General features: G+C 44.3%; 1 protein-coding gene across 2 annotated transcripts; it reads left to right on the top strand.

Annotated features, from left to right (window-relative positions):
• The first annotated feature begins 8,173 nt into the window (after positions 1-8,173).
• LOC120052568 (protein NDNF-like) lies at positions 8,174-19,746 on the top strand. Of its 2 annotated transcripts, none has more exons than XM_038999551.1 (4): positions 8,174-8,488; positions 15,332-15,529; positions 15,979-16,103; positions 17,619-19,746. In XM_038999551.1, exons 2-4 carry the CDS (start codon positions 15,336-15,338, stop codon positions 19,010-19,012), a joined length of 1,713 nt encoding a protein of 570 aa, XP_038855479.1. In that variant the 5' UTR covers positions 8,174-8,488; positions 15,332-15,335; the 3' UTR covers positions 19,013-19,746. The 2 variants fall into 2 exon arrangements, with proteins under 2 accessions (XP_038855479.1, XP_038855478.1); XM_038999550.1 differs by lacking the exon at positions 8,174-8,488 and adding an exon at positions 8,826-9,190.
• The last annotated feature ends 585 nt before the right edge of the window (positions 19,747-20,331 follow it).

Below are 20,331 nucleotides of genomic sequence, written 5' to 3'. Positions count from 1 at the left end.
AGCTGCAAAATCGGGACCCCTACAAATCAGCTGGGCTAGACAATCTGGACCCTCTCTTTCTAAAATTATCCGCCGAAATTGTTGCAACCCCTATTACTAGCCTGTTCAACCTTTCTTTAAGTATCATCTGAGATCCCCAAAGATTGGAAAGCTGCCGCGGTCATCCCCCTCTTCAAAAGGGTTGACACTCTAGACCCAAACTGTTACAGACCTATATCCATCCTGCCCTGCCTTTCCAAAGTCTTCGAAAGCCAAGTTAACAAACAGATCACTGACCATTTTGAATCCCACCGTACCTTCTCTGTGCAATCCGGTTTCCGAGCTGGTTACGGGTGCACCAGAGCCACGCTCAAGGTACTAAACGATATCATAACCGTCATCGATAAAAGACAGTACTGTGCAGACATCTTCATCGACCTGGCCAAGGCTTTCGACTCTGTCAATCACCACATTCTTATCGACAGACTCAACAACCTTGGTTTCTCAAATGAATGCCTCACCTGGTTCACCAACTACTTCTCAGATAGAGTTCAGTGTGTCAAATCGGAGGGCCTGTTGTCCAGACCTCTGGCAGTCTCTATGGGGGTGCCACAGGGTTCAATTCTTGGGCCGATACTTTTCTCTGTGTATATCAATGATGTCGCTCTTGCTGCGGGTGATTCCTTGATCCAACTCTACGCAGACGACACCTTTCTGTATACATCTGGCCCTTCTTTGGACATTGTGTTAACAAACCTCCAAACGAGCTTCAATGCCATACAACTCTCCTTCTGTGGCCTCCAACTCCTCTTAAACGCTAGTAAAACTAAATGCTCTTCAACCGAACGCTGCCCGCACGCACCCGCCCGCCCGACTAGCATCACTACTCGGGATGGTTCTGACTTAGAATATGTGGACAACTACAAATACCTAGGTGTCTGGCTAGACAGTAAACTCTCTTTCCAGACTCATATTAAGCATCTCCAATCCAAAATTAAATCTACAAACAGCTTCCTATGTATCAACAAAGCCCCCTTCAGTCACGCTGCCAAACATACCCTTGTAAAACTGACTATCCTACCGATCCTCGACTTGGAGGATGTCATTTACAAAATATCCTCCAACACTCTACTCAGAAAACTGGATGCAGTCTATCACAGTGCCATCTGTTTTGTCACCAAAGCCCCATATACCACCCACCACTGCGACCTGTATGCTCTCGTCGGCTGGCCCTCGCTACATATTCGTCGCCAAACCCACTGGCTCCAGGTCATCTATAAGTCTTTGCTAGGTAAAGCTCTGCCTTATCTCAGCTCACTGGTCACCATAACAACACCCACCCGTAGCACGCGCTCCAGCAGGTATATCTCACTGGTCATCCCCAAAGCCAACACCTGCTTTTTCTCTCTGCTGCCAAAAATTGCTGAAGTTGGAGACTTATATCTCCCTCACTAACTTTAAGCATCAGCTATCTGAGCAGCTTACCGATCGCTGCAGCTGTACATAGCCCATCTGTAAATAGCCCATCCAACTAACTACCTCATCCCCATATTGTTTTTATTGACTTTTTTGCTCTTTTGCACAGCAGTATTTCTACTTGCACATGATCATCTGCACATCTATCACTCCAGTGTTAATTTGCTAAATTGTAATTACTTTGCTACTATGGCCTGTTTATTGCCTTATCTCCTTACTCCATTTGCACACACTGTATATAGATGTTTATATTGTGTTATTGACTGTACTTTTGTTTATCCCATGTGTAACTCTGTGTTGTTGTTTTTTGTCGCACTGCTTTGCTTTATCTTGGCCAGGTCGCAGTTGTAAATGAGAACTTGTTCTCAACTGGCCTACCTGGTTAAATTAAGGTGAAATAAAATAAAAAATAATAATACAAAAAATATTATTATAAAAATATTACAGCTCAAATAAACAAAGATAAACAACCATCTTTAAGAATTTCCTGTCAATCCGGGAAAATTTCAAGAACTTTGAAAGTTTCTTCAAGTGCAGTTGCAAAAACCATCAAGCTCTATGATGAAACTGGCTCTCATGAGGACCGCCACAGGAAAGGAAGACCCAGAGTTACCTCTGCTGTATAGGATAAGTTCATTTGACTTACCAGCCTCAGAAATTGCAGCCCAAATAAATGCTTCACAGAGTTCAAGTAACAGACACATCTCAACATCAACTGTTCATAGTAGACTGCGTGAATCAGGCCTTCATTGTCAAATTGCTGCAAAGAAACCACTACTAAAGGACACCAATAATAAGAAGAGACTTGCTTGGGCCAACAAACACGAGCAATGAACATTAGACCGGTGGAAATCTGTCCTTTGGTCTGATGAGTCCAAATATGAGATTTTTGATTCCAACCAAAAAGGCGGAGGGATGATCTCCTCATGTGTGGTTCCCACCGTGAAGCATGGAGGAGGAAGTGTTGGGGTGCTTTGCTGGTGACACTGTCAGTGATATATTTAGAATTCAAGGCACACTTCTTTTAACCTTTATTTAACTAGGCAAGTCAGTTAAGAACAAATTCTTATTTACAATGACGGCCTACCCCAGCCAAACCCGGACGACACTGGGCCAATTGTGCGCCACCTTCTGGGACTCCCAATCACGGCCGGATGTGATACAGCCTGGATTCAAACCAGGGACTGTAGTGACACCTCTTGCACTGAGATGCAATGCCTTAGACCACGGCGCCACTCGGGAGCCCATTTAACCAGCATGGCTACCACAGAATTCTGCAGCGATACCCCATCCCATCCGGTTTGCACTTCGTGGGACTATCACTTATTTTTCAACACACCTCCAGGCTGTGTAAGGGCTATTTGACCAAGAAGGAGAGTGATGGAGTGGTGCATCAGGTGACCTGGACTCCACAATCACCCGACCTCAACCCAATTGAGATGGTTTGGGATGAGTTGGACTGCAGAGTGAAGGTGAAGGCAGCTAACAAGTGCTCAACATATGTGGGAACTCCTTCAAAACTGTTGGAAAAGCATTACTCATGAAGCTGGTTGAGACAATGCCAAGAGTGTGCAAAGCTGTCATCAAGGCAAAGGGTGGCTACTTTGAAGAATCTAAAATATAACATGTATTTTGATTTGTTTAACACTTTGTTTGTTACTACATGATTCCATATGTGTTATTTCACAGTTTTGATGTCTTCACTATTATTCTACAATGTAGAAAAGAGTAAAAATAAAGAAAAACCCTTGAATAAGTAGGTGTCCAAACTTTTGACTGGTACTGTATATTAAGGATGCTTCTATGAACAAGTGTTGAAACACGTCCAACTACGTCTACGATTTTAGTTGGCTGATATGGAATTTGTTACAGGAAATAATCACGGCCATCTGGTGAGGTTAGCATAGGGCTAAATCTGCAGGTTTATGTAATCGGAACAGCTAACATGTAGCCTTTGATCAAATGCCTCTACGTCGACGATTTAAATTGGCTGATTCTTAAACATAACCTTGATCTTTTTCTAGTGTTTGCATGTATGGCCCCCCAGTGTTTTCCTGTTAGCAGCTCTTCAGCGACACATTGTTTATTTGAACTTCATCTTAATTCTGTAAATGGGTGAGTTGTGTAACCATGCTGCTGTGCTGCCAGTGATGAAATGCTTCCACTGAGTGTGTCCTCCTGTGGCCTGGACGAGAGGCAGAGTAGGAAGTCAAGCTCTCCTCCACTCGTCTCACTCTGACTCTCCCCGGCTGTGTTTACAATGCACATACCATGCCTCTGGCTGCTGTGCTCTAGAGTTGCAGTAAAAAGGCCTGGACTAAACGCCTGTGTGTATACAGTATATTTGTGTGTGTGTGTGTCTGTGTGTGATTGTGAATCCAAACTTTGGGCTATGTTTATGTCTACTGTCCCCTGGGTATTTTGGGTACCACTGACATGCTGCTCCATTATTGGATAATAAGATGAAGTCGGCCGCTGACACACCGCGCTCTTATTGGATAAGAGGAAGTTAGACACTGACACGATATTCACTCTTCACCCTTGTCTTCTTTCGTCTGACTTCAATTGTAGCTTTTCGTCTTCTACCTCAGCCCCCCGCACCTCTCTGATTCAGAGGGGTTGGGTTAAATGCGGAAGACACATTTCAGTTGAAGGCATTCAGTTGTACAATTGACTAGGTATCCCCCTTTCCCCATGATCGAAATATAATTTTTAGAGAGAATGAGGGCGGGAAGGATAGACGCATTTTTCCAAACAATTAACCATTCATGTCACTAAAAAGTCCAGTGATGTTTATCTGTGTGTCGTGTATCTGAGCATCTTCGGCTGCGTTTAAACAGGCAGCCCAATTCTGATCTTTTTTCTACTAAATGGTCTTTTTCACATCAGATCTTTTCACATCAGATCTTTTTCAGAGCTGCTTGGATTGTTCAAAAGACCAATTAGAGAAACAATTGATGGATTGCTGACACAACCAGAGATATATTAAAACTGTTAGTCCAACAGAAGGGGCTCTCCACATAGTTTATGTTTTACAGGTGTCTTTCATCTGAGCGATATTTACTGAAAGACAAGTTGTGTTCAGATAAAGTTTACTTACTGCTATCATCCTCCCCTGCCTCTTTCCTTACCTTGAACTGTAGCCCCCTTTGCTTCTCTCCCACTCTGCTCTCTTCCTTGGAAACTTTGTAACAATATATTTTGCCAAATGTCTTTGAATGACTGGAAGAAGAAGTAGTGGCCATTGGAGGTCAGAGTTCAGCCTTTATGCCTAATCCGTCCCTGGTCCCTCTGGTCCTGTCACAAACACAACAGGACAACAGGAAGGGGGAACCATAAATGGTGAAAGCTGTTTACACAGCAACTGTTGCCATGGCACAAGCTCTTGTCTGTCCAGAGTAAATGATTAGCTGTGATGTGTAGTGGAGTGCTCTGTTAGCCAGCAGGGGACACTGGCCAGGGAACAGCCTCCTAGTTAGCATTCCACAGCTCTGAGGAGGAGACCCATAGATAACCTAGAGAGTGTATGTGTGTGTATCTCATAGTGTGTGTTTCTGATTTCGTATGTTTATGTTTTTTGTCTGGTGTCCATGTTTCTCCCTAACAATTATCTTATTGTATCTAGTGTGAATACACCCCCCCCCCCTCACCCCACACCACTAGCCACCACATCCACACACACTAAATACATTCCAGCCTGATAAGCTATTGCATTCCATCCTCCCTGCATTAATAGCTATGGGGAGTAGTTGAGAAGTGTGTAAGGGGAACATTTAAAAGAGGTAACAATCAGTCATTGCCGTACAGCATCCCCCAATGCTAACAGACTCCAGGTCAATGATAGCAATGACTCTCAGAGAGAACGCACCTCCACTCTGACAGGCTGACCAATCCAAGATTAGGTTTATGGAGTTGCATGCTGATGAATGTTAGGAGTGGGCTATAATACTGTATGGGCTGAAGCTGACTCAACATTACAGTAAGCATTTGAATGGAATGTATGTCTAGAAAAAGTACACCACTTTAACATAATGTTTTTAATCACAATTGGCTATAGGTAGTGTAATGCTAAAAGGTGTCTAATAGTTTACCGGTATGTGCTTGGAATGCTTTTGTCAGTGAATGTGTGTGAAAATGAGATACTAATCAGCCCTGCAATGGGGCTGAAGTACAGTGGAGAGAATTATGCCATGAACATTTTTCACCTCTTTATCCCCCTCAGTCCTTTTCCCATCTGTGGTAAAATGTCCTTACTGTGGATACTTTTCCAAATCTTTGTCATGTCAATAGCCAAACTGTTTTCTGTCTCTCTTTCTCTCTCTCTCTGAGAGTGAGAGCAAGAGATAATGTGTGTTTGAGATTGTCCCTCCCCAGAGTGGATTCCTTTTCATAGCTCAGAGGTGTAGCCCAGAGCAGATTGAATTTGGCACCAATTTGAATCTGGTCTGTGTGAGTGTATGTGTATGAGAGAGAGAGAAGGAGAGAGAGAGAAGGAGAGAGAGAGAGAGAGAGAGAGAGAGAGAGAGAGAGAGAGAGAGAGAGAGAGAGAGAGAGAGAGAGAGAAAAGCTGGTCCTGGGGCTCTGTTCACAAACACAAACCGAACCCACAGAGCCCCAGGACAGCAACACAATTAGATCCAACCAAATCATGAGAAACCAATTACTTGACACATTGGAAAAATAACAAAAAATACAGAGCAAACTAAAAATATATTTGGCCCTAAACAGAGAGTACACAGTGGAAGAATACCTGACCACTGTGACTGACCCAAAATTAAGGAAATCTTTCACTATGTACAGACTCAGTGAGCATAGCCTTGCTATTGAGAAAGGCCTTTGAATGCAGACCTGGCTCTCAAGAGAAGACAGGCTATGTGCACACCGCCCACAAAATGAGGTGGAAACTGAGCTACACTTCCTAACCTCCTGCCAAATGTATGACCATGTTAGAGACACATATTTCCCTCAGATTACACAGACCCACAAAGAATTTGAAAACAAATCCAATTTTGATGAACTCCTATATCTATTGGGTGAAATACCACAGTGTGCCATCACAGCAGCAAGATTTGTGACCTGTTGCTAATAGAAAAGGTCAACCAGTGAAGAACAAACACCACTGTAAATACAACCTATATTTATGTTTATTTATTTTCCCTTTTGTACTTGAACTATTTGGACATCATTACAACACTGTATATATACATAATATGACATTTGAAATGTTTTTATTCTTTTGGAACTTATAAGTGTAATGTTTACTGTTCATTTTTATTGTTTATTTCACTTTGGTTTATTATCTATTTCACTTGCTTTGGCAATGTAAACATATGTTTCCCATGCCAATAAAGCCCCTTAGATTGAAATTGAATTGAGAGAGCGAGAGAGAGCGAGAGAGACAGAGAGAGAGAGAGCGAGAGCGAGAGAGACAGAGAGAGGGAGAAGGGCTTTGCATTATGCGGAGTGATAGCAGGATGTGAGATGCAAGGTCAGGAAGTCAGGGGTCTGGAGCTCTACTTCAAGTTGCTCCCAAATAATTTATCAAACTTGACACAACCTTCCCTACAGGATCCAGACAGTCCGGACCATGCGAGGAGCCAGGAGTGGCCAGCACTTGCCCACCTACCACTGTGGCAGCATAGTCTGTCCGAATGACTCCAACGCATAAAACCCTGTGCGCTGACGAGACTACTTCGCCATGGCGGCAGCCATGTGCCTGGAGAACCGTTAGTTTACAGTGGACATAACAAGAGCCATGTCCATAAACTTCGTGTGTTTGATGTATTTGATACCATTCCGCTCCAGCCATTACCACGCGCGCGTTCTCCACAATTAAGGTGCCACCAATTTCCTGTGATAGAAAGTCCACTCGGTAATTCCCTAGCCAGCGCGCTAACCAGTGTAGGCTAGTGTGCGCGGATTTACGCCTCCAGAGAGACCACTGACGCTAGATGATGCTGTTGCACCAAGGCGTCTCACTCAATGGTTTTTAATTTAATTGCGGTATGTTTGTTAGGCCTACTTACTGTCTATACTGATACTATAATGTCGAACGAATATGCTTAATGCGAAATTACGCATATATATTTGTTTTTGGCTGAAAAATATATAATATATAGAATAGGCTACGCATATTGAATTAGTCTGCATTAAATTATATGATTAGGCTAGAGGTCAAATTGGAAATGTTTGATGGAAAATTATCTACATATTTAGGCCAACTGCTCTTTAACATAATGTTAAATAATTGCCACGTTCTCTCCTATCCAACGTTGCTTTCCTTTCCCTCTCCCCTTTAACGAGGTAGAGTATGCTAACCCTTTATATAGACTATGCATTGTTGCTACACTTGTTCCTGCTAATGCGTCAAGGGATTCGGGGTAATGAAACAACAGTTTTAAACCGTAACGCTCTTATCTATTTTCTGAACGGGGTGGGATAAAGGCATCATTTTACTCGGGCTACTCTGCTGAGCTCGGCAGCCCCCATAAAGTCGTAAATTATTTACAATTCACATCACTGACAGAACTCAGTCAAAGGCTCTTATCTTGGATAAATATTTACTTCCCTGGGTTATGGCCCGGGAACAGACAAAAGCATCTCTGTACCGCCGGCGTTTTCACACCTTTAGGCTACACGGAATAATGTAATGTAAGCAACAAAAACACATTCGGCCCAGTCGAATTGGTTTGGTGTAAACACTCCGGACAAACGAAAGCAACCCAGAGAAAACGCTCTTTATGGATACATTACACATAAATTACACACGACAGATGAAGGAATAAAATGGTGGTGCTTACACATCTATCTAGGCTCATGATAAAACTTGCTCACTGACAACACAGAAAATATAACCCGAGGGTTGCGTGACTTTGAAAAGGGTCCTACCCAAGTGTGCTCGTTTTCTGCGCGCATTACGACGTACGTAAACAGCTCACAGGGGATCCCCGCTCTTAAAATAACAGAGGCGAAGACACCAGATCTATACCTTGTTTTGCTCTAGGTTTACAGACACGTCTCTCAAGTATTTCTGGTAAGTTCAACCTTAGTGTTCGCCTTGTAGGGATATTACCTTATTCGATGGGAAAATGTTTTTAAAGTTTTATTTTAAATGCAAAGAAAAAAGGTTTAATACAATGTATGTAAAACGTGTGTAATTTTCATCCAATTTATACAAATTAGGTCTACTTCGTATGGCTATATCCATTCAAAGTAAATCCAAAGTAATGTATAAATATAGGTTTTTCATTCATAAAGTGATGTCAGTTTAAGTTCATGTCTGTGATAGGTCCGTTGCTGGTTCTGGCTGGTCTCTGGTTGGTTTTTTATTTGTTGGGGTTGTGATGTCCAGGAGGAGTGGGCTGGTTATCGGAGTGCACCTAGGGAGAGCGCAGAGACAGAAGTTCGCACCAGTTTGCCAGTCGGAGTCTCAATAGCAGCCGCGCGGCAGGGGACGGACGCGCAGCCAGAACTCAGGAAACCTACCCACTCAGATTCTGAAACAAGGCTCAACCCTCCAGAACTGCCACCAACTAACCAGACCTGTAATCCGATTGCCACCACACAAGAACTGACTCGAGGAATCTATTGGACAGTGAAAAGGACAACTGTTTTGCATTTTTTTTCTTAATTTTTAACATTTTTTATTGTGGTCTCATAATTGTTGCGCTGGTTAGGAAAAAGCAACATATCCATACAACTTTCCAACTATTTTCATCATCCCTAAAACTGAAAGGTAAGACGCTCATTCACAAAATATTTAAATGTATCCGTGGCTCATTAGATCTCTGTTTTATATAAATATCCCATGAAATAGCCTAAACTTATGAATGCCAAATCACATCGATTAAAAAGGCTGCTTTCGGGCAACATGCTTGCGTTTTTGTAGTAGCCTGGTCTACTCTATATGGTTTGTGGAGCGCTTTTTGAACATAATGAGACGGTTCCATACAAAAGAAAAACAGAGAGGGACTCTCCGATTAAAGAACGCTTGCCTTTGAAAATACTGCCAGATAGAGAGGAAAGGGTTTTGTGGTGTACAACTCCGGGAAGTTAAGGTTTTCAAACACATTTCAATCAAGCCCGGGCTCTCATGCTCTTTTAATTTGGTTCCCTTAGTTTGGCTGTGGCCACTATTTCACTTTGCACGGTTAATGTCGCGCAAAAAGGATGAACTTTTGAGGGAGATGAAAAGGACACGCGGAAGACAGTGTCCACGGGCTCGGGGCTCTGGATCTGAGGCGCGCTGCTTTGTGCTCTTAACTGGGTTCCCATGCTCCCAGGGGTGACGGAGCACCCTCCAAAGCCGCCAGACGCAAATCAGCAAGATGCGTTATCACCCCATTCTATAGTGCGTGGCATACATTCTCTTCACTTGCCCTTTTTTATAGTGGTGCTGCCGATGCAACATGCCACACATGTTGGGACATCTGTTTTTTTTTTTTTAAATGGGACATCAGTTTTTGTAATAGTTTTCCTCAACCCTGTGCGAGCCCCCGCACCTGCACTATAACCGCTATCCTGCTCTGATTACTCTCTCACACAAATATATTCACATTTGGAGACCCTTAAAAATCCTATTAAATTTAAAACAAACTACTGCATTTTTTTAAACAATTGATCATTGATCATATTAATCCTCTCTTATTAACTTTTTTTGGAAATATATTTATTTGAGTCGTAATAATATATTTTTTATTTATTAAACGTGTTATTCGTTTATAAATTATTTGTATAAATTAATGCATTTTACGTTATGAATTTTACGCAAGGAAATCAGAAGGGAAGGAATTCCAAGTTCGGTGCTTCTGTTATTCACCTCATCCATCCCTTGGTGAGACTTGTTTTTTTCCTCAGCTGCATTCCCCATTGGGCTCAGGAGTATAATGAGAGACAGACTCAGAATGGGAATTTGAATAACTGTATTTAGTAGCAGAGAGAAGCCACACTGCCTCCCGTACTTTCTCAGGAGAATGAATCATGAACAAAAAGTCTGAAAATGGGAAGGTCTGTGTTGCATACCGTAACTAAACCGTGATTTGCATATGAAAACTCTGGGCTGAAAGAATTCCGCCAGTGTTGCTACTGCAATTTATGCGTCCGGAGAAGTGACGAGCTGCAGTATATACAGTCTTCTTCTCGTTGCGTTTGCTTTGTGCGGACCGCTGGAGTGGGATGTCACGTCCAGAGTCGTTGCTGGAAGATTAAGGACATAGCGACAGGTTTTTATTCCCTTCATTAAACTATTCATTTTATCCACCCACACCCTCTCCCAGTGTCCAAAACATTCACTCTGCAAATCCCTCATTATGCCTCTTAAAATGGACACAAGCAGAGGCAGTGCCCTCAGACTGACGGATCTCTCTCCTGAAGAAGGGGTCTGTGCTCTCTGCCCAGCGGAACATAATGGATACATGACTGCCTCATTTCCCACGATGCTGGTCTATGCCCTTATCGTTGATATGCTGATGGGCAGAGAGTGGACCACTTCTTTCCCATGGGGCTTTTTGTGAGCTAATCTTGTGTGCGCTTCCCTTTAGTCATAATGACAGCAACGAAGTGCACATCAGTCAAAGGTGCGCCCCTCATTTGAATGGCTCATTTGTTGTGCAGTAATAGAAAGTGCCCTATGACCTGACCCGCTCCACCAAGTAACATTCCAGGATGCCGTGCTAACCACTGCCTCGCTCAGAGATGGACCATAAAACAGAACAAGAGAGAGGCAGGCAGGCAGGGATGGAAAATAGGCTCCCCTTCCTGAACACGCTATTGTGCCAGCAGCAGCAAAGTCTTTGAGTCTTTGTGGGCTGATGATGATGATGATGTGGGTGGTTTAGAGACAGAATATGAGTGATGATGTAGACTTATACACACTCTGAGGAATTTGACGGTTTAGAAGACATACACAAACAGAGAAACTCACATTGTGCACAGACAAAAGTTCTGCCCCTGGACAGGAGCCTAAACCACAGTCTCTACCAATTCATTAATGAGCTGTTTGGCTCTCCAAGAGCACCAGACGTGCTCTGGGTTTGGCTCTCTGTCAGAATGGGCCCAGGTTATGTGTGGTTGGTTCCATCTCAGGCTCTGAGCCCTCAGCCCTTGCCTGCCTGTCTGTCTGTATCCCCAATCCCCCGGTTGGCCCTGAATTGACAGCACAGCAGTGATGGAGTCTGCTACTGAAGACCTACCGACCGTAAATATGCCTTCAGAGCAGCTTTAAGAAATCAAACAAAGGCTCCAGGTCCTGTGAGCCCTGCCAGGCGTCTCGTTGGGGAGAATCTTAAATGTCTCTTTATTTGTGTTGAAATTAAAGTGTATTTGTTTCCTTCCCGTCCTGCTAATGAGCTCCATGTGGGAGCAGGCATGAGGTTTACCCGTCCTGACAGGGAGTCATGGAGCTGGGGGAGGGAGGATGGGGTTGGGACTGCGGCTGGATGGAGAGGGCAACCCAGAGAAGATATTGGAGGGATGGAGAGATGGAGGGGCGATGTGGTAGTGTAGGGGTAGTCGGAGGCCTGGTATATACCCTGGCAGGCAAAAACGCAGACACGCACACACAATCTTCTTTTACAGACAGATGATTATACATTCACGCGCACGCGCACACACACACACACACACACACACACACACACACACACACACACACACACACACACACACACACACACACACACACACACGCAGAGGCCCTCACACACACTCCACATGGGTCTTTCATGTTGGACAGTTGGAGGGCAGGACTATTGCAGGGCCGTGTGAATGACAGGCGTAAGCTGCTCCGTTGTGCATACATGTTCTCTGTCACTCAGGAACACTGATTAGGTGTGCTAGTCATCAGGCTGTGCTGGGCTAGCTTCACATTGACTGACTGACTTCTGGAATACCAGCTGACTCACTGACTCACCGTACAACTGATCTCAAACCGTACATACATATAGGGTGCGTTCGTAAATTCACACTGGCTATCTACTCCGATTTCAGAGCACTCTCGTCTGAGTGTGCCAGAGCGCAGAATAACTGATGAATTTATGAACGCTCAACACCCGTTGAATATGGCCGGTGTCGGTAAAAGTCTGCAAAAAAAGTGCAATTAAATTGTTGCCAGCAGCCCAGTTACATTCACCAACACTCTGGATAACATGAAAACAGCCTAACCAGCTCTGCTAGGGCGAGTAAAATGGTCAGAGTGAGGTGTTCTCTGATTTGTGTCTTGAAGTAGCTAGCAAGCTAGCCAACATTAGCCAGCTTGGGCGCTTGACTGCTGTTGTGAGATCAGAATGCTCAGATCAACCCTACTCCTCGGTCAGCGTGTCCAGTGTAGTGCGAAACGCTCTGACTTTACGAACGGACAATCTGACAATGCTATGAATTTACGAATGCCCAGAGCGCACTCCAGATTAAATTTACAAACACACCCATAAAAACATTCATAAACAAACATCTACATCCTACAACCAAACTGACCATACACAATGACTTCTTTATCATGTAATACATTTCATTTGTTTAATGTATGGATTGATTGAGACATAAAAATGGTATCCATGAGTTCATCTGACTCTGGGGAAGTAGATAAAGGGACCTCATTGCCAAAATCCATTGGGGTATCCCTTTAACATTGTTATTTGGCTAAGTTGTCATTCACATAGTTCTGGTAAAGGCAGGATATAGGCACAGGGTAAACACTGGTTCATTTGTTGTTGTCATAGGAATTCAGGAGGAACTAACCGTCATTGTAAAATCATATCATTTAGATGGTTATTACGTAGTTATTACTATGGGTTAAACAGTTGAACTGTGACATACCTTTATTTCCATCAATTACTATCTTAATTATGCTTTGTGCACCTAACCTGTTCAGTATTATCCCCTCCCCCTCCCCACCCCTCAAGCTGCCACAACTTACCATTTATTATGCATTAGACTTTTTCTTTAACAACCAAAAGAGCTTCAAGTTTTGAACAAAGTTCTAGTCGGAGTGAAACTGAAAAATAAATGAATATATAAATATACAAAAAACAGCAGCAAAACAAAGTTGACACGATTGTGGCCGGCTCTGCCTTCAAATTATCCTCCCCCCAAATTACTATCATACATTCTCCCTCACTCTAATTAAACATTAGGCTTTATTTGTTCCAGATGCAGCTTTTTTGAAGTTTTATTTTGGTAAAGGGAGCCTGTGAATGGTAGAGGCAGGCCTGCAGTCTCATGCATGCACAAACATTCCAGATTCCAGCCTGTATGACCCATACATACTGCCTGTGCTGCACCACACAACCTCAAGGTCTAGACATTAGCACAGTCAAATCCAACTGTTTTAATGGGCAGGTGTCATCTTTCAGTAGTGGCTCATACATGGGATTTGAGTCTGGATAGAGGAACGTAGCATTTAGTGGTAACGCTTCTCAGACTTGGGATACTGCAGCACTTTGACCAACTCAAACCCAAGCCATTAGTTTGAATCAGTAATATCACACGCGGTGGGCAAGTTGCTTACATTGGAAACAGCACATCAAGTGCATGTTGGGTTATGCCACAAATGTTTGCAAGCAAATATGCTGGACGATTCCACACTAATTAATAATTGAGAGCGCACATACCCCAAATCTGATGACATCAGTCCGGTAGTGTCATTATGTGGGCTTGGTGCAGCAGAGACTGGGGCCTCTTTGTTTTGGGGCTGAAGAGTGAGAGACAACTCTGTAGAGCTCTGTACATACCACCTCAGGACTGTCTCCAGTATTAATAGACATGTCTTTGTTCCGCCCGACACGCTTCTGAAGTGGAATAAGACAAGCAGAGATAAGGATCTCCTCTCTGTGAGTCAAATCTCAAAGTACCACTTAGAAGGCTTTCCTCCACCTCTCTGAAGTCTGGCTGAATGAGGGAAGGCTCAGCTCAGACACGAGAGGCATAAAGGGAAACATTTACACAGCTGTCAAGGGCTTTTCTCTGGCTTGTGTTTTAAAAGGAAGACAATGTAGTAATGAAGCCATGTTTGTAGCATGGAAGCATGTCCAGCTTTGGGTTCTCTGGTTTGACTTATCTGTCTCTCCAGAGGGAGGGAGGAATGATAGGATATCTGTGTGACAAGGACAGAAAGAGGGAGGGATGGAGATTGTATGTGTGTGCAAGAGACAAAGATGAGCTATATTTGCAACAGAAAAATAGATGGAGAGCTAGGGTGGAAAAGAAAGAGGGAGGGAGAAAAGGAGAGCAAGGAGGGAGAGAGAGGGGTCATTAAAAGGACACACTCTCACTTGCTGTAAATGGCAGTAAAGTATCTGGCTAATCTGCTATCATTATCCTGATTAAATCACCAGGGATTTGGCTTTCCCATCAGCTGCAATCAATGTGGCCAAATCAATAGACAGAGGATATCTGAGTGTTCCTGATCTTCAGTGAGCTGCAAAGACCTGTGTACTGAGCCACGTCCCATAGCCGTGGGGATATCTACTGAACAGTACAGTTTAGCGGCTGGTGCCAATCTCTTCTCCTCTTCTATCCCCTTCAATCTAGTTTCTCTGACCTTGGGGAACCTTTCTCACACTAGCCGCTGTATTCCTCTTGATCTTCTCCCTCTTTCTGATCCAAAGTGTCTTCTCTCTTTTTGTCTGCCTTCCACTTTCTCTCTTTTTTCCAAGATATGGGGCCTCTCTCTGTCCATCTCTGTCTCTCACTTTCTCTCTTTGGCAGCGTGTTACTGGTTTCCCTTCCATTCTGATAGACTTAACAGGCAAAACTGGAAGTACATTTTCAAGTTCCTCGTCCAAGTATTTATTGAAAGATGTTCAATATTCACTACTTTTGCTTTTCTAATGTGAATTCTACTTGTTCTGACGGTCCTGCATATCTGCTTTATGTGTTACAGGAGGATGGATTTTGGACCTCAGGGCTGGCCTCTGGCCCTGGCTCTACTGCTGGGGGTTGTAGTGGGCCAGAAGCTGCCCACGCGAGACGAGGGCCTGTTCCAGATGCAGATCAGAGACAAGACCCTGTTCCATGATTCCTCCGTCATCCCAGACGGAGCCGAGATCAGTGGATACTTGTTCAGGGACACGCCCAAAAGGTAAGGAGTTTAGGTCTATGTAAAGACAGCCGTCACTATCAACAACCATTACCAACATGTAGGTTTACTGCTCCAAACATGTACATGTACTGTATGTCTTATCTTACTAAATGCATGAGGCCAGGTTGTGTATCACTCAAAAACAGCGTCGTAGCCTTCCCACACTAAATAGCACTGTAGGCTCTGTATGACGACTTATGGCAAATGGATGCATGGGGAATATGGAATGCATTGTAATGTATACTAGGATGAGGAAATGCATTATAGATGAGAAAGAGATGTTCATGTGATTTAGGTCATGTCTGCTGATAGAGACCCATGTCATTAGCATTCCATAGAGTGACCATAGACTTAGTGTGTAGGGTGATTTCAGTAGTTAACCCTGCAGTTAACCCTGCATTCTGTTTGATCCCTGTCATTTACCTGGGCAATACTTGTTGTTTCTGAAGGTACTACTTTGTGGTGGAGGAGGACAACACCCCACTGTCTGTGACGGTGACACCATGTGATGCTCCTCTGGAGTGGAAGCTCACTCTGCAGGAGCTGCCTGAGGAGGCCAGTGGAGAGGGATCAGGTATTTACATAAATATGATTTACATAAATATGATTTATTTGTAAATTGGGCTATTACAATAATTACATTGTAAAACTTGTGAAATATATGTTTGATGTACAACACGTACATAAACAATCACCTCACTAATTTATCAGGATGAACATAAATTAACAACAACATAAACATTTGATTGATATAGTTTTGAATAAAACGAGAAAGACTTTGTACATTTTGTTGTGGTTGGGCCGTGTTTCTGGTCAGCTTTTTTGGTGTGGTTGTGATATGGTTATTAACTAACTAGTGACACAATGTCTGAACTGACCACACTGAAGTCTGAATTGACCACACCTCTGTAGTCTGTGAAAAGGGCACAGAGCTCTGAGTAGAACAGACTGCCCTTGGCTGGCTGGTTGGTTGGCTGGCAGACAAACACAGTGTATGAGTAAAGAGTTTAGAATGTGATTAAACCTTCCTCGTTCCTCCCCCATAAACATATTTATATAGCTAGGTACAATAACCCCCCTTGTCCATTCCTAACGTATACTCCCTTTGTCCTCCAAAGGGAAGACTCTCTCTCTCTCTCTCGCTCTTTCTCAACCCTCTCATTCTCACACACTCAGTCACTCTCTCTCCATCTGGACATTGTCTTAGAAACACAAGAAATCAATCAACTCCCTCAAGCCCAGTCCCATTAGAGCACAGACATGGACTGCAGCGGTGGTTTTAGAGTGTGCATAATGTGAGGGTGTGAAAGTACATGTGTGCACGTGTAGGACTATATGGGTGTGCATGTGTCTGTGCCAATGAATAAATGGGCTCCTTGCCTGATACCACCTGCTTTTTTGATGTTCACTCACTGTCCTAATAGATTATAGAATAGAGACTAAATACTGCAACACAGTTCATCTCCAATATGTGCTACATATGGCAGCTTAACATAGACCGAGCAGCCATTCACATAGGCTGAGTGGAGCACTAGCCATCAGGATTGCATTAGTTTCCAGTGTAAATACACAAATGCACAACCTCTCTGTCTGTTCATATGTTTGCTCCTCTCTCTGCTGAATGTCTCGGCCTCGGATCGGATCTTTCAGCATTAATTTAGAACACCGTTGAGCACACTCTCTGGTTGACAAGCATAATATTATGTTTCCTTGCTCAGCTGAAATAAGGCCTGCGACTGACTCCCTCATGGATAGGCTACAAGGTGCCTCTTTGTAGCATAGCTTCACAAGTTCCCAGGAAGGGCCAAGTGAATACCAGCCTGGGATTTTTGGGGATGTTTAGAGTGAAAACATGGTCGCTGGCTCGTGAGGGGCTAATCGTCCGTACGGCTCGGAGAGAGCTTTACCATGACCTCATCAGGATCAACACATTAAACGGGTCATTTTTAGCCACCTGTGGAAATTATTTTACTTCAGAGCCCGAAAAAAATTAAATAAACATTAGGGGAGGTTAGCAAAAAATATCTCAGGAGGTGATGGGTATGCTGTGATATGAAAGGAACTCATGTTAAGTTCGTGTGTTTTCCAGGTGAGCCAGAGCCCCTGGACCAGCAGAAGCAGCAGCAGGTGACAGTAGATGAGGGCACAGAGCTCTTCTCCTACAAGGGGAATGATGTGGAGTCCTACGTGGCCACCAGCTCTCCCTCTGGCCTCTATCAGCTGGAGATGCTCTCCACAGAGAAGGACAGCAACTTCAAGGTGTACGCTACCACCACCCCAGCGTCTGACCAGCCCTACCCCGAGCTGCCCTACGATCCCCGGGTGGACGTCACCGCCCTGGGCCGGACCACTGTCACCCTGGCCTGGAAGCCCACCCCTACGGGCGTTCTGATGGGCCAGCCCGTCCAGTACTGTGTGGTCATCAACAAGGAGCACAACTTCAAGAGCCTGTGTGCTGCCGAGGCTAAGATCAGCGCTGACGATGCCTTCATGGCCGCTCCAAAGCCAGGCCGGGACTTCAGCCCCTTCGACTTTGCTCACTTCGGCTTTGTCCCCTCAGACAATAACTTAAACCGAGGTCTCACCAGCAACAAGATCTCCCGCTCCTACACAGCCAAACCCAAAGCCTCTGACATTCAGAAAGTCTGCATTGGTAACAAGAATATCTTCACCGTGTCGGACCTGAAGCCGGACACTCAGTATTACTTTGACGTGTTCGCTGTGAACTCTGCCACCAACACCAGCACCGCCTATGTGGGCACCTTCGCCCGCACCAAGGCGGAGGCTCGGCAGAAGACGGTGGAACTGAAGGATGGCAAAGTGTCCGACGTCTTCATCAAGAGAAAGGGCAGTAAGTTCCTGCGCTTCGCCCCTGTCTCCTCCCACCAGAGGGTCACTCTGTTTGTACATGCCTGTCTGGACTCTGTTCAGGTGCAGGTTAGGCGTGATGGCAAGCTGCTGCTCTCCCAAAATGTGGAGGGTGTACGGCAGTTTCAGCTGCGAGGGAAGCCCAAGGCCAAGTACCTGATCCGTCTGCGAGGCAGTAGGAAAGGAGCGTCCACCCTGAAGGTGCTGGCCACCACAAAGCCCAGCAGCAAGCAGCCCTTCCCATCGCTACCCGAGGACACGCGCATCAAGGCCTTCGACAAGCTGCGTACCTGCTCCTCTGCTACTGTGGCCTGGCTGGGAACGCAGGACCGCAACAAGTTCTGCGTCTACAAAAAAGAGGTGTCCGAGAGCTACGGCGAGGAGCAGCGGCGCCGTGAGCAGAACCAGTGTGCCGGGCCTGAGACGCGCAGGAAGTCAGAGAAGGTCCTCTGCAAGTACTTCCACAGCCCAAACCTGCAGAAGGCCGTTACCACGGAAACCATCACAGGGCTGGAGCCGGGCAAGACCTATCTGCTGGACGTTTATGTTGTGGGCCACAGTGGTCACTCAGTCAAATACCAGAGCAAACTGGTGAAAACGAGGAAGTACTGCTAATAGACTGCACAGAATAAATCTATTATATATATATATATATTAAAAAAGTTTTATTTAACTCTAAGTGATATTCTACTAAGGAGTGTATACAGACTGACCACTCACACAGCTGATGAGCCTGTGGCAGAGACTTAACTGTTTGCAGAGGGAGATATCAACCTGTATATTTATGTTTACATTTCATTGTTGGCATGTTTTTGGGCGATCCATAGGTGAGAGGTGCTCACCTATGGATCGCCCTGTGCTTGGGGTCCCAGAATCTCGTTGCCAACAGGGAGACTTCAGAGCTTCAGAGAAGAGACTGTTTCATCTTGTGCATCTCTCTGTCGCTGCATGACTCTTGCGTTCCTCTGTCAAAATGGTTTGTTACTTCAGTTTCAATTTAAGTTGACCTGCAGAGATAAAATAGCTACCAGCCGTGTATAGTTCTCTCAGTGCATCATTTACATTTAGGAGAGATTTAAATTATTTTATACTTCGCCTCTTTTGATTTGATTGTTTGTTTTTATTGATCATGATGACTATTACTGTTATGAAGAAATAATTCAAATTCAATGAGGAAATTGTCATTGTGGAGACATTCCGTTGTGTAACTCAGCCAGTGTGCGCTCTAGAGCCTGTCTGTAAATGTGTTCTGTGCTGGAGGTCTGTGTGTTACCACTGTATCGCTGTGTGTGTCACATGTACAGAGTTGTCCTGCCAATATTCATGTACATAAACACTAAATATAGAACAAGTAATCCCTGTGTCACCCTGGGTGTCATGTTCTTCTGTGGGCTAGTTAACATCACATACTGTAGATATATGGAGGGTGTCAGGCAGCAGTGTATCAGCAGAAAGGAGAATAGGAGTGTTTATAGATTTTACATTAAGCCTACATTATGTCCACGTACGCATAACATGATCCTTGATTTAAATGATTACTGACATAAGAACAATTTCCCATGGACATACAGTACCAGAGTGAATGGGACTGCCAGAGTGAATTATTTGGATGAATGTATTTGAATGTTGGTAAATGTTGTCAAATGCCAAGAGTCAAAAGTTGCCAAAAGTACTCTCTACACCGGAACAACGTAGAACTAATGTCACATCAGTGTCTGCGATCGTTTCGTGTTTACATGTGTTTTAGGATGTAGGGTAACCGTTTTAACCACACATACAGTACACTTGCCACATATAAGAGAAGAGGAGGAGTTCAGCATGCACTGGCACACACCGACACAGACCCGATCACACACACATCCACACGTTGTAATTAAGAGTGGTCACAGTTGAGTGGAAAAGTCCTGACTGTTGTGGCTAAGACAAACAGCTGT

This window comes from Salvelinus namaycush, chromosome 8 (assembly GCF_016432855.1).
Source record: "Salvelinus namaycush isolate Seneca chromosome 8, SaNama_1.0, whole genome shotgun sequence".
In the NCBI taxonomy this organism is placed as follows: Eukaryota; Metazoa; Chordata; class Actinopteri; order Salmoniformes; family Salmonidae; genus Salvelinus; species Salvelinus namaycush.
The sequence above is the reverse complement of the archived record's forward strand: the minus strand, read 5'-3'. Positions and strand labels throughout refer to the sequence as shown.

Coding starts and splice junctions, on each gene's coding strand:
- LOC120052568 (XM_038999551.1), top strand. CDS start 15,336: ATGGATTTTGGACCTCAGGGCTGGCCTCTGGCCCTGGCTCTACTGCTG. Junction 15,530..15,978: donor TTCAGGGACACGCCCAAAAG/GTAAGGAGTTTA, acceptor TTGTTTCTGAAG/GTACTACTTTGTGGTGGAGG. Junction 16,104..17,618: donor GGCCAGTGGAGAGGGATCAG/GTATTTACATAA, acceptor TGTGTTTTCCAG/GTGAGCCAGAGCCCCTGGAC.